We start from the raw sequence: 15,302 nt of genomic DNA on the forward strand, positions 1-15,302 counted from the left end.
TTGCATATCTTGCATCAAACAAGCATATTTATTTCAAACAATGGCTGTGTGAACTGCAAAATTTAAATGTTAAAACAATGTGTAAAATCAACCTTTTGCAGTAATGAGACTGAAATGGGATTGTTTTACGATTTAGTCCAAATGAGTTCCTTTAAGTAAAGATTTGTTTCAGTGTTCATTTCACAATACATGCAGCACCCTAAAAAAGGGATTAGAACATGATAAAGGCAATTAAGGTATAAGTTTAATATTTTTTTTTTTCTCAAAAGAATGCATATACAGTACAAAGGAGAGACTTCATACATAGCATTTGGTTTACACCAAAACAAAAACAAAACAGACAAATAACTAGGGAGGGGGAACCGACTGGAAATCAAACTAACACTGATCCACCCGTGTTGTGCTATTAAACTTGGTTCTGAGGAGAGGTCATCTTGCACTAACACATAAACTTTCAACTGTTGCTTGATTTCTTTCTTAAAAACCACAGGTGGACCAGAGAGTTGCTGTGGATCCAGCCCCTAAACAAAACGGAGTGAAATGAACCTTTGAGGAAAACAAAATTTAGATATATATATATATAAAAAAAAAGCATTTGGTAAAATAAAAACAACTGGAGCCTACAACAACTTTTGTCAGCGTACATTATTATTAATGTTAACCTATCCAAAGGAACCTGGAGGCTTACCTACATGCATCACAAGTTCTGGAAACACGCTTCCATGGTCCCTAGCAACACATTAGAACACGCCACTTGTTCTGCTAACACTGTTAGAAAGTTCCCTGCTTGAGATAGACCAATTGTTTTTTTTTTTTTTTTATGAGGAGTCAAAATTATACACGGAAAGCAACTGAACCATTTACAGGACTACTGCCTTGAATGCCTATTAAATGGGAATATTGGCAATGAATAAAGAGCTATTTCTAAGCACTTCAGGCGATGTTGTTCGAGGGTTGGAGAGGGCTTACGGCAGACTCGCGAACACATCTCCAAATATAATAATTATTTTATTTTTTTGGGCTAGTGACATTTTGGATCAGGTCAGAGTGATTTGGTTGCCATTTTTGAACACCGTACGATGTTTACACAGCACAATGGAAAGAAATACAACCTGAACCTACTTAAGACTTGAGCGACTGAGAGTGCCTGTGCACTGGTAGTACTGTCACATTAACCCACTTAAATGCCAAAACATGGCTGACATACCAAGGCAGCATCTCTAATAAATCTCTCCATGAATTACAGAAGACCCCTGGAAGTAAAACTAGAAAAGGCCCTCTAGGTTTTTATTTTAATGGGCATGTGGTTTTTGTTGTGTGTATGTATGTGGATGTGTATAGTGGGTACTCTTTATTTCTTTATTGCAGAGCAAACATCGAAACTCACTTCTTTTACACATTGCTTTTTAGAGTGTAAAGCTGTGGACCAGCCTTAGCAGAGCAAAGAAGGGAGGGGGAGAGATGTGTAACAGGGCGCTCATAGCAGCACACATTTAGGCTTCTTCTTGGGCTCTGGGGGCTCCAGGGCTGCCAAAATCGCCTCATCAAATACGTTCTTTAGGCCTTTCTGTGAACACAAAGCAAGGGAGAGATGGACACTCAACATGGGTAAACACACAGACAAAAAGAAAAAAAAAGAAAAAAAGAAAATCAATGGGTGGGTTGGGAACAAAATCACTTCTGCCAGACGTGGACATTTGAACACACAAAATATAAGAACAGCATTGTAAAAAAAATAATGGAAAAGTAGCATGAACTAAATTTAAATGTGTAACATTTACAGTGGCCCAAGCAACTAATAAGGCCAAATTGGGAAAAAGTCAAAAAAGGAAAACTGGACGGATGAATAAGGACGGGTTTTAAAAGAAAATCTGCTAAATGGATTTTTAAAAAAGCTAAATAAATTTCCAAACTGTGCATAAGAGTGTTGCGCTCCTATTGGTATCTAAAAGCATAAACAGCCAAACTGTTAAAACTTAAAAGAATAGTCCACCCTAAACTGGAAGATACTTAAACTTGGAAGATATTCTGAAAAATGTTGGTAAGCAGTTTCAGTTTCTATCGATTTCCATTTTATTTGCTGTACGTATAATTGAAGTCAACTGGAAAAGAAACTGGTTACCAGCATTTTTCAGAATATCTTCCAAGTTTACGTATCTTCCAGTTTAGGGTGGACTATTGTTTTAAGTTCTCTTCAAAATATCGGTGTTCGGCCAAAAAAATGAAAGCAATACAGGTTGTGATGACACCAGGGTGAGTAAATCTACACAAATGTACACTTTTGGGTGGACTATCCATGTGGATGTGTCAAATTTTACTAACGACCAATTCTGCAGACACAGATTCCATGTGGGCCTGCTAATGACCTAAAAATAAACATTTCAGATTGGTTGGACGATTTTTATTGCTTCCTCTGCAACTATTGAGTAAAACCCAGTCAACTGAAAAACCAACTGAATTAAGGTGTCAAACAAGAAAGTAGAAGTGCAAGCAAACACAGGCTCAGAGACCGAAGGGTTGGTGAGGTGAAGGGTTGGTCAAACAGAAACTCAGGTCTTTAGGTGAAATAACAAACATTCACAGGGACAAATGCAACCTGCAGTGTAGAACTGCTACAAGACTGCCCTCATCTGGGCAAACTGAGCAAGAGCTTAACTTCCATGAGAATTTTACTTTTTTTTTTTTTTGACAAAACAGCTCAAGTGACATCTTAAGCAAGAGAGAACATGTACAATACACTTTCTGTGCACGTGCCCAGATTAGAGCCAAGGAGGAACTGGAAACTAAGTATGACATTGTTTGAGAAAACTGTCCTCAGAATGGTAGCCTGAGCAGTTACTGTCCTGTTGAGTGCTGTTAGCATGCCTCTAGCATGAATTCTGTGACCAAGCAAGGCCACAAGCAACTGGTGAAGGTAGATGTGACACTGTGGGTAATCTGTAATAGTGTTGGGTTAGTGTTGGCATCAAAGTTGATCGAGGCCATTAAGAAAAAAAAAAAACCTCTTTATTTACTCTTTAAACAGTATTATGCATTAATTGATGAGAGAGACTCATTAAGTAATGGCAATTTCAGATGTCCTTTATTAATGGCACAAATCATTTCACAGGATTGTATTAAGCCATTTAAACTCAAGACGTTGTACGGGTAAGAATGGCACCAAATTGCAGCCATACGTTAAGTTTAGAATTAACTTTTTATGATACAATTGTTGCAGTACAAAATAAATACACTGACATAAAGAATAATGATTCTTGCAAATAAACTGAGCAGCAAATTAATGAACCATTTTACCTTTGTCTGCTCTTAACACTAACAATGAAATAAAGACTATGAACTTTTATGTCTAAAGCAACATATCGGTACTTAAAGCAAAAAACTATATATTCAACCCATCATTGTAAACATCCACATTTTTATTTTCAAACCCAAAGTGCAAATAATGATAGTAACAAATATCTGTGGAAATGAGACAAATTTCACTCCCAATAGATGAGTCTAACGGTAGCAGTCTCCAAAGCAAACAAACAAACAAAAAAAAAGTAGGAAAAAAGAAAACAGCAAAAGCTAATCCTTTAGTATTGGTGAAACAAGATACATATTTATGACGTCACTTAAGAGATCGGGAAACTTGTCATTTCTGTGGAGCAAGAGGTAACTAAAGGAAGCAGCAAACATCTGGGAAAGAGTGGGGCGTTAGAAAGAGAGAGGTTTAAAATATACAGCACTTCCGTTTTCGCTGCGTTTCAGGAGGTTCGAGGGCAGCTAGGATAGCTTCATCAAATACATTCTTCAGACCTCGCTATGAACACAGAAGGGAAGGGAAACAGAATAAAGCACCAATGTTAGCAGTTACAGAAAACAGATGAGAAAGAGAGAGAAGAGGTGAGATATAAAGAGAGGAACTAGCACATTTCAAAAGAGAACAACAGCTAGTGAGGAAGAGAAGCTGCTTGTAGAAGCTCCTGTTGCACGGAAATAACCTCTAAGTAGTAATTCTACAGATGCAGATGCCACACAGGCCAATGGGTGATACTAACAAATGTCAATGGGTAAATTAGTGTGGCAGGCTTAAAAATAATTAAATAAAGTGCTAAACAAACAGAATAAAAGAATAGCTACTTTAAAATACATTTTTGTTCTTATTGTGAAACCGCAAATTCTTTGTCATACCAATAACCCAATTAGATAAGAATCACCCATGCAGTTACATAAATTATATTCTAGGAAGCATCTAGAAGAAGTGCTCGTCAATGACCGATCAACCTCTAATCACAAACCAAAGGAGAATTTTCAAAAACAAAAAAAATCAAACCAAGTCACCAAGTCTCTGAGCCTCTGACCGCATGCTATGAAGATTCCACTTTCTTGTTAACGTAAAGAGTACATCAATTGAAATAAATAAATACAAAACACACCTGGAAGAATTTGTTTCATAAATCAAATGTCAAATCTTAATCCTATTTCATCAGGACACTTATTCTAACCACTGAGAATGACGTGAAAACATTGAAATCTAACAGAAGAGGATATTTTGGCATGTTAAATGACCAACTAAAGAGGCAGTTTGTGTTATAAAGAAGATGATATTCATTCATGAACGTATGGTTTCATAACGGCCTCACTCACCTGCGTCAGAGCGGAGCACTCCACGTATTTGACAGCCTTCAGATCACGGGCCAGTTTCTCAGCTGTCTCTGGAGTGATGGGTTTCTGTTTGTTCTTGGCAAGCTTCTCGATGGTAGAAGGATCATCTCTCAGATCAATTTGTGTCCCCACCAGCAGGAAGGGGGTCTTTGGACAGTGGTGGGTGATCTCAGGTACCCACTGTAGAACAAAAGGTCAAAGGATCAGACCATTTTCTTTTTTTTTTTTTTTTTTCAATCAACTTGTGTAACTGTTCTATAAATGACCAGACTTAATACTAATATACTCTGGTATACGGTTTCATAAAACGAAAAAAAAAATTGACTTCTCAAAACGAGTCTCTGACATTGTGTTTTGTGCCATTGCTTTGGCAAAGCATGTCAAACGGATAAAAAAATCTAATGCTTTGATATGGCTTAGTGCCCTAATCAAATTGTAAATGCCACGATTTAGTTGAATAAGAATACAGTCTGTTGTGCAGCATGTTTCAAAGTGAAGCACACACATCTGGAAATGCAACAGACAACCGTTACGCATAGTTTTCACATTCACATAATTTCCAACATATTAACGGGACAGGTGATTACACAATTACACCAGTTTTGTAATGAGAAGCATTAGTAAACTTTTCACCAAAATAACAGGTAAAGGGTTTAACTCTTGTGAAGCAATTTCCCTAAAAGTAATACTTACAATAAAGCATTTCATTTACATTTAATTTAGAGTGAAACTGCATTACAATACCAATACTATTATAATATTAGTCAATAATTAAAAAGTACATTTTTTACCAACAAATACATCGTCCTGGCAGGTTCAAATAATTCAAGCTCACCTTTTCTTTGACATTTTCAAATGAAGAAGGTGAAACAACTGAGAAACAGACTAAGAAGACATCTGTCTGAGGGTAGCTCAGGGGTCGTAATCTATCATAATCTTCCTGACCTGCAAAGAGACGGAAATGAAAGAATACATTTAAACCAAGAATGCATTTGCAATCCTAAGTAGCCAATGGACGTCAATCAGTCATGTGGCCCATGGTGCATTTGAACATGCAGAGCAAAAAACTCTGATCCCACAATCCTCCAGTAAAAGCAGTTTCAAGCTCAACCACCCTCCACAGGAATGTGTGGAATTCTCCAAAGCTCCTGAGGTCTAATTTCTATAACAATGATCATCATGAATGTTTTTCCCCATCAGCCCATGAGCTCCACCCTTCCTATTCCTACTGTCATATAGTTTTATTAAAGCTTAAAGGGTGGGTGAAATGCTATTTCATGCATACTGAGTTTTTTACACTGTTAAAGAGTTGGAGTCCCATGCTAAACATGGACAAAGTTTCAAAAATTAAGTTGTACGTTTGAAGGAGTATTTTTGTTCCCAAAATACTCCTTCCGGTTTGTCACAAGTTTCGGAAAGTTTTTTTCGAGTATGGCTCTGTGTGACGTTAGATGGAGCGGGATTTCATTATATGGGTCCTAAGGCACTTCTGCCGGAAGAGCGCACGCTCCCGTATAGCAGAGCACTGAGAGCACAACAGGCATTCATTCACTGATCAGAGCGAGAGCGTCGCGAAAAGTCACAAAAGGAGTGTGTTTTTGGTTGCAGGGCAAGACAACCCTGCACAGATTACCAAAAAAACAAAACAGCATTAAGGGACCAGTGGATGGAGTTTATTTTTACAGAGCATCAACGGAGTTGTGCAAGTGTTTTTGTTTGTTCCCTGCATTTCGAAGATGCTTGTTTTACAAACAAGGCCCAGTTTGACACCGGATTTGCATATCGTTCATTTCTTAAGGATGATGCAAATCCCAACGAAAAAGGGTCACGATCGTGTGTTAGAACCGCAGGCGGTGAGTAAAACTGCTTCAAATATCTCTGCCTCCTTGTTAGTGCGTCCGCCGGTTGTGTTTTTCTGGGAAAAATCGGTAGACTATCTTTCTCTTATGAATATAATAAAACTAAATACTTTTTGGAGTTATGAAGGATGCAGTACTACTCTATAGGTACTCAAGAAAACGAGCATTTCACCCCCCCTTTAATGATGATGCATGTTAATTAATAAGCTATAAATGAAACTGAAGAGGCTGAACCAAGTCATTTGCACTGTACCTGCAGTGTCAAACAGCCCAAGGGTGTACGGCTCACCACCAATCATAACCGTAACTGCATAGTTATCAAAGACCTGTAAGAAAAGCAAAGAAAGTGTTCTTAGTACAGTCAGGAAACTTTTTTGTTTGTTTTCATACAATAAAATGATGAAAGACACTTAAATCCAGCTGAATAAAATCATAAGCATGACAGGTCATGACTTCAATAATACAATGGAAAAGGAAAATGATACTCACCGTTGGTACATATTCGGAGGGGAATTTATTAGTTGTATAGGAGATTAATAGACAGGTTTTACCCACTGCACCATCACCAACAACGACGCACTTGATCGTCTGCATAGCTGTGCTTTTACAAATCCACTGTTTTCATTCAAGATCTGCAATGAAAGACAAAAACATTCACATGAGACACTTTATTCAGTTAATAGCTGACTGGCCACTAGCGTGTCAGTCTCAAATTTAGAAGGTGTGAAGAGAGACACTAAAGCACGTGTATTACACAAAATCTCTATGGCCACTACTATCACGTGTGCAGAGTAAAATACAGATAGGACAACAGAAACAACCAAAATATTTGTATCAGATTTATTACGTTATTGTAATCTATAATTTACATAGAGAGGGAGAGCAGAAAGAGTAAATTAGATCATTAATGACAACAATATTCAGAGCAGGGAAAGCATTTAGCAGGGCTGAAGTCTCCCTTTACTGTATGATCTGAACTAAACATACGATTTAAATCAGTGTTTCCTGCACTACAAAACAAATATAGCCTACAGCACCAACAGTGTTGACAGATTCACAATCAAATGGCTTTGAAAGAGTTACTGGTTACTAAACCAACACCGGAACAGACTCACTTAGTGTTGTACTGTGAAGCTAAATATTCAAAAACTGAACGGCTCTTAATTAAAAATACTTGGTCTTGAATACCAAAACAGACTGAGAGACCTAATCTCTGTTAGTGAAATTCTCATGCTGCTTTTTCAGTGTTAGAAACTAAATGTGTTAACATAAACACCCACATTACAAACTGTAAGAAGCCTAGCTGCGATCAACACAAAGTGTGTGAAATTAGTCAGTCCCCATTAACTGCTGCAGAAGTGAGAATAAGCCATATTCCAATCAAATTCACATCCTTCAATGTCCTTTAATTATTCTGGCACGCGATTATCTCATATGCATCCAAGAAATGCTATGTGCAATGACTGAGAAATGGTTTCACTTATATACATTATGGTTTTTCTATAACCCACCTACCCTGAGCTGATAGAAACAACGGAAGCCTGAAGCTTGTGGTATGCATTTTGCATAAATCTGACTATACTGAAGATCGCACACATTTAAAACAGTGTTTTGTCTTCTATTGGGTACTGATTGCAGACTAAGTGCATCAACTGCAAGATCATTCTCCACTCAGACAACTAAAACCAAAACAACTAACGAATCCTTACACTGTGTTTACACTGGATGTGAATGGCACGGCGCGACAAAATACTATAGGACCACTGATATATAATAGAGGTTCATTTATAGATCAATAAAATTCAATAGAGCTCAGTATAATCAATGTTGTTGTCTATAATGCCCCAAAAGTATCCCCCAAAAGTAAACTGCTGCCGTGTTCTATTGATGATGTGCTGACACAAATTTCAAATGATTTTCAACGGTGGCATTGTCGAATCCAGTGTAGACAGTATTTTGCTGATGGACCGCGATGCTACACGAAAACTGCTGCGTCCAGTGTAGACACTGTGTAAGAAAAGATGACTGAGAACGATGCCGAATGATTTCAGTACCACTGACAAACATATAATCTTGTAAAATGTGTAGCTCTGTAGTATACACCGAGTACGAGTGATAGCGAATCTCGAAAGTGAAAGTAAAAGGTGATCGTGTATTCAAAAAAGGGAGGTACAAACTTTACATAATGTGATTAAATACTAATGCAAAACTAAGGACAACCTAAATCCAAACTCAAGTTCTCAACTATTCATATTCTCATTACTCTGGCATGTTAGTGTGAAACTTTGACCATGTTCTAAGAATCTCAAATGTTTCATAGAATAATGAACTATAAAATAACTAAAATATCACACATGCACAATCTACAAATTGTGCACCAACCAGTAGTGGATTAACAAAAAAAAAAAAAAAAAAAAAAAAAAAAAAAAATTATATATATATATATATATATATATATATATATATATATATATATATATATATATATATATATATATATATATATATATATATATATATATATATATATATATATATATATATATATATATATATATATATATAAATGCCCTTCTGTTATTCTTTGTATTTATTTTATGCAAAGGTCATACAGTGGAAATTAGGAAATGCAATGTGATGAATGTGCCACAAATGGCATCTTTGCTAAAATTTTAGAATATAAAATGTGGCAATAAAATCTGTATTGTGTAAATGGTACTTATATAACCATGTAAACAAAATTATTAAATCGTATACATCAAATTGACAAATTGGACTCTAAAACAAAGATAAAATTGTTCAAAAGTCAGTTATACAAGCTAGTACGATGCAGTCTGGAATTACGTTAATGAAAATATTAGATGCACACTATAAGGAGTTTTTGAATGATAAAATTACATCACAACAAATAGCAAACAAAAATGAAATAAAAGCAAGCACAAACATTTCAACCCCTATGTAAATGTAATTTCTGATATAGTTCACATTTAAAACATTCAAATTCCCCCCTCAGTTCTGATTGAGGGTCACTGCGGCTTTAAACTAAAGCATAACATCTCCAGTTTCTGCAAATCGTACAGCGGGTCACTATGCTAAACCACCATCCACACTGCACAGACCCCAAGCATGTGTAGAGGACACACGGGGGCAGAAAAGAATAGTAGAGCAGCAGCAGCCCTTTCCTCTGGTGTGCGGAGGGGAAGCAGGGGACTGAAGCGCTAAACTGAGAGAACCATTTCCTGCTGCTTGCACCGCGCCTGAGCAGCAGCTAAGCCTCTGCAGAGTTATGCAGCAGTAAGCGGGTGAGCCTTCAAGCTCACAGATGGTCAGGACGAGGAGATGGTAGCCCATCCCGGCTGTTTCCTTCCCCTCGCACACTGCAATCTGTGGATGCAAGGCCTGACCTCATTCTACAGTGAAAAACCCACAAACAAAAAGTGGTGTACTGGAAATGACTGTATTAAGGCCAAACATCAGTTTCCTTCAAGCTCTTGACTGAGTAAAGCAATATTATCCTGATTCATGTGCAAACCTAGACAGTAAATCCGTGCTCTTTAAAACTAGGGTACATTTGGACAAGCCTATTTGAGTCAGTCTCACCTCTAATTCTTCTTTTCCCCCTAATCCACTCTGATTTTTTGGGGTGGAAAATATTTGACTATGCATCATCAGCCATTTATATGATAATACACATAAAATTATAAAAGCACTGCAAGCATTTGTAATTCAATTACCAGTAATGCTTGTTATACACAGTAACAGTTACATTAAAGGGTTAGTTCACCCAAAAATCTAAATTATGTCATTAGGCCATCCTTAAAAATATTCTTGTTTGCCGTAACCCGACACACCCTGTCAATTTAGGATTAATATTTTTTTTTTTTTTTTGCTTTTAGTCCGACCGACTTGTCGGTTGTGCATTTGCGTTAAGACCAACAAATTATTTATTTTTATTTTTATACTCTGCAAACAACTAATACAAAAGCAATAAAATAATATTAATTATATTTTAGTAAATATTGTAATACTTAAATCAATGTATACATTGCCTAGGCCTACATACCAACGAAGGCTACGTTCTGTCTTTAAAGAGCCAGTAAGATGAAAATTGTAAGCTTCCTATCACTGTTTATAAGTCCTGTACATTAGGTTTAAATCCATCCAAGGTTAAAAAACATTGTCATTTTGTCAAAATATCATTTTAAAATTACCTCAATTCTCAGAGATCCCCAAACGGTTCGCACGAAGCTGTTCAAAAGATTCAGTTTCCTTAAACCCCACCTTTCTGTAGCATACTGTGTTCTGATTGGTCAACTAACCTAGTCAGTTTTGATTGGTTGTTCCGCACACACCTCCACAGTAAACTATGCATTAGCATCTGTTTGGGGTGAATTATGTCTTATTCCTCTCATCGCGAAGCAAACAGTAAAATAAAAAACTTGAACAGTCTCGCTGCTTTTTCTTCTGTGTGGGTGTATTCAAGCCGCGCGCTTCAGTTTGAATCTGAATAGCGCGTTCAGCGCGGGGGCGTGGTCACATTAGATATAAGGAAGGGAGACGTGAAAAACAGACATCGAGTTGTTTTCATATGGATTGCTTTTTCACAGAATATCAGTTTTCGGCAGCACTTGTTTAGCTTTAAAGTAGACATGTCAAGCTTTCTATAGATATCTCTCTCATGTCTCTTCGTTGAGTATTCACAGAGTTACACTTCATTTTAATGACGTGTTTGTACATGACGATCAGCACAAACAAAGGCTGCAGACAGCACACATACTGATAAGACGCTCGGGAGAAAACAGACACATAACTTCATAATCATACTTTGCGTTGTGATTCGGAGATGCTCGTTGTTCTAAATAAAGTTGGTAATGAACCATCTTTTATGGCCAAATGCTTTGAAAATCCCGCTGTACTCACCGAGATTAGAAAAGCAGTCATCAGTGAAATGTTGTGAACACAACAAAAGGGATTTGTTGTACTGCTCTGGTATTGTGGTGAAAATGAATTTTAGCCATTGGTTCTTCTGATCTTCATTCTTTTTGGCAGTGAAAATAAAACAAACGGTCTCCTCGACATGATGCTCTCACACCAACCAGAGCGTCTGTGTGGGTGTGGGGGGGGGGGTTCCGTTTCTCCCAACACGGTAAGCGGAGATTATTATGCAAAGTGCTCCTAGTGACGTACATAGAGATGGGCAAAAGATTTGAAATCTATAACGACTCGTTTCAGTGATTCAGAGTCGACTCCTTACTTTAGAAGCCAATAACTTTATAAATCGTGAACTTTTTGGTTTAATTATTTGCACATTGTTTACACAGATGGACAGCTACATCATACACTGTAATACAGGTCATTTTTGATTTCCCATCTGTGTGGCTCTTTAAAAAAAAAAAAACTGTGACGTCATCTATGTTTACATGGATGTCACACTATGGCCTGTGCTTTCACTTCGTCTCATACTCTCATTCACTGTCAGAGTCAACAGTTTGCGCTTGGTAATAATGGCTGCAGTAAACAAAATGTTTGCGGTCACTGTTCAAAATCATATGGGTTAGGCCACCATAATACATTCATTAAAACAGCTCGACGTTGCTTTAACTTGGCACGAAGTTCTGTAAAAACTGTGCCCTGATCTTTTCTCCCATCTAGTCTTAAAACTTCGAATATCTATTGCCGAATCGATTGGACCAACCAACAGAAGATTCGAAAACGAAAATAGGAAATTGATTTTAACTGCCTTCTCTTTTTTTTTTTCTGAACACGTGTCACAGCAACTGCAGCTTCGGACACACGCATAACATTAAATAATACTTCTGCACAATGATTATTTTGATTATTAAAGTCTTGTTTTGATTGTCCGCCGGTTCTCGCCTCCTTCTTCCGGATGAATATGAAGGTTTTATTGTTACACAGTGCTACTGCAAGCAGTTTTTAGTGCTGCAAATCCATTTATCCATTGCTGATATTTTTTATACAAAGAGTGACGATGGCGGAGACAGCAAAACGTTCCAAAGTGTGGTTATACTTCACTAGAGTTGATGCAGACAACGCTGGTTGTCATAAGTGCAACAAAATTTTTGCATGTAAGGGCGGAAACACAAGCAATCTGTCAAAGCATCTTTCAAAAGTGCATTATGTGCAGACAGAGAAATACAAAGTTTTCGACTGCCTAACACAACACAAAGTAACAAAACACAAAGTACCGATAATAATACCGTTAAAGTACCGGACCGTTAAGCAGTATCGGTAAGAGTAGTAATACCGTTAAAACCTTAACGATACCCATCCCTACTACCGACCCTTTTTTTTTTTTTTACTTTTACTGCAAACCAAAATATTTTTTAGGGATGGCCTTAATATCTCACCCTCATGTCGTTTCAAACCTGTGAGACCTTCGTTCATCTTTGGAACACAGTTTAAGATATTTTAGATTTAGTCCGAGAGCTCAGTCCCTCCATTGAAACTGTGTGTACGATCTACTGTCCATGTCCAGAAAGCTAAGAAAAACATCATCAAAGTAGTCCATGTGACATCAGAGGGTCAGTTAGAATATTTTGAAGCATCGAAAATACATTTTGGTCCAAAAATAGCAAAAAATACGACTTTTTGTTCAGCATTGTCTTCTCTTCCGGGTCTGTTTTGAGAATTCAAAACACTGCAGTTTAGTGATATCCGGTTCGTAAACGAATCATTCGATGTAACCGGATCTTCTTGAAACAGTTCACCAAATCGAACTGAATTGTTTGAAATGGTTCGCGTCTCCAATACGCATTAATCCACAAATGACTTAAGCTGTTAACTTTTTTAAAGTGGCTGACACTCCCTCTTTGTTAAAATAAACCAATATCCTGGAGTAATTCATGTACTCAAACAGTACACTGACTGAACTGCTGTAAAGAGAGAACTGAAGATGAACACCGAGCCGAGCCAGATAATGAACGAAAGATTGACCCATTCTCAAGTGCGAACCGGATATGACAAACTGCTTTGTTTTGAACTCTTTGACAACAGACCCGGAAGAGAAGACAATGCTGAATAAAGTCGTCGTTTTTGTCATCAATTACATCGACTACAAAAATACGTTGACGTGCATGAAATGCGTCGACGCGTCACACTGTTTGTTTACATCTCACGTAATGGCATACTGGGAATGGAGAAAGTTGCATTCTATCACAAAAACAGAGACCACTGTTATCGAAAGTATGGGAATACTTTAAACAGAGGACAAATAAAATGGACTTTGTTTCCTTCACAAAACCGATATGGTGGACCACGGCAGCACAACTGCGATGCGCGAGCACCTCAGAGGAAAACATCTTGGTGCTCTCCGGTGTTACGGTTTAACTGGTTACCGTGTGATCTGGTGACCAACTTCCTGGTTCAGGTCTGATATTCTTGCGCTGGCGGCATTCTGGAAAGTTGAGATGTTTTTTACTCGATGAAAAAACGAGCGCGTCGCTTCCATTATGAGTGCGCCTACATTGGAAATAACGAACTTGAGCATGCAAAAGACGTGAAATGTGAACGGCCCCTTAAAGACAGCGCGCTTCGAGATAGTCACAAACCACCGAGCTACCCAGAATCAACTCCAGATCTCTGGAAAACATGCTAAACCATAGCAGAACCCTGACTACATTTTATGGTTTGTGATGCTAAAGAACATTTCATGACATCTCAGACAACTGTAAATTTATGGCTACTGTGGTTTAATTATAAACGCTATCATAAACTCATATTTACTATAGTAAAATAATTTTCTTTGCCTCTTTATTATTTTACACTGTAAAAACTTCAACCACATTGGTTGAAAATGAATAAAGGTTGAAATATTATATTAGAAGTTGCACTTATATTTTTTTTGTAAAGTTATACAAAGGATTCATTAGCTAATTAAAAAAAGAACATTAGATTAATTATTGTAATACAAATAATCGTTAGATTAGTCGACTAATCGAAAAAATAATCGTTAGAATAGTTGACAGAAAAAAAAAATCGTTAGTTGCAGCTCTGCGGTGTTCCAAAGATTAATGGAGGTCTCACAGGTTTGGAACAACATGAGGGTGAGTCATTAATGACATAATTTAAATTTTGGGGTGAAATAACCATTTAACACAGTAATAATTTCCTTTAAGAATTTTTAAAATACATTTCTTTACTAAGACTTTGTTTCTCACGATTCTGAAATGAACACAGAACTGCAAATCATAAACTCAAAATTAATCATTTACATCTCACAATTCTGACATTTTTCTGAAGTTTGCATTTTGCTTTTCTGAGTTCTCAGAAAAAAAGCAGAATTGTGAGTAAAAAGTCAGAACTGAGATAAAAAGCTTAAATGTTTACATTACGCATGAACAGTGTGATAAAACACTAAAATAATGTAAAATAATTTCATTTCAGCATCTGACAATACAGTACATTCAAGAGTTTTGCAACAGAATTGTGAAACAACTGTTTTGTTATTAGCAATATCACTGTGTAACATTATGTAAAATATAAATATGTAAATGTGAGACAAACTTTTTTGCTATCCTGTCTTTAAAGCTACACATTTTGCACTTGACAAATGGCTGTTATGTAAAAAAAAATAAGTAATGTAAAATGATCACATGCCATGTAAATAGATTACTTTGAAAGCTGTTGCTTTCCAGATGGTGCTATTTATCAGTAGAACATTAATGAACATTTATAGGAAGAATATGAGTAGAAAAAAAAAATTGAATATCGCCTATTTCTACTATAAAACAAGAGGACAGTTAAGAACTACTTGGACTTGTCCATTCATCTCATGCA

At 36.9% G+C, this 15,302-nt stretch overlaps 1 protein-coding gene across 2 annotated transcripts in view; it reads right to left on the reverse strand.

The window, feature by feature from the left end:
- Window positions 1-222: 222 nt before the first annotated feature.
- The window catches only part of LOC127968242 (cell division control protein 42 homolog), a 16,254-nt gene continuing 1,174 nt past the window's right edge, over window positions 223-15,302 (reverse strand). The window contains exons 2-6 of one of the 2 annotated variants that reach the window (XM_052569297.1): window positions 6,996-7,138; window positions 6,760-6,832; window positions 5,483-5,592; window positions 4,630-4,827; window positions 223-1,567 (exon numbers count right to left, since the gene is read on the reverse strand). In XM_052569297.1, the coding sequence (XP_052425257.1) occupies window positions 1,478-1,567; window positions 4,630-4,827; window positions 5,483-5,592; window positions 6,760-6,832; window positions 6,996-7,100 (576 nt within the window). In that variant the 5' untranslated portion in view covers window positions 7,101-7,138 and the 3' untranslated portion in view covers window positions 223-1,477. Of the gene's footprint in view, window positions 1,568-3,060; window positions 3,803-4,629; window positions 4,828-5,482; window positions 5,593-6,759; window positions 6,833-6,995; window positions 7,139-15,302 lie in introns of those variants that run through there. The other variant, XM_052569298.1, reaches the window with a different exon arrangement.

Source organism: Carassius gibelio, chromosome B11 (genome assembly GCF_023724105.1).
Source record: "Carassius gibelio isolate Cgi1373 ecotype wild population from Czech Republic chromosome B11, carGib1.2-hapl.c, whole genome shotgun sequence".
NCBI classification, from domain to species: domain Eukaryota; kingdom Metazoa; phylum Chordata; class Actinopteri; order Cypriniformes; family Cyprinidae; genus Carassius; species Carassius gibelio.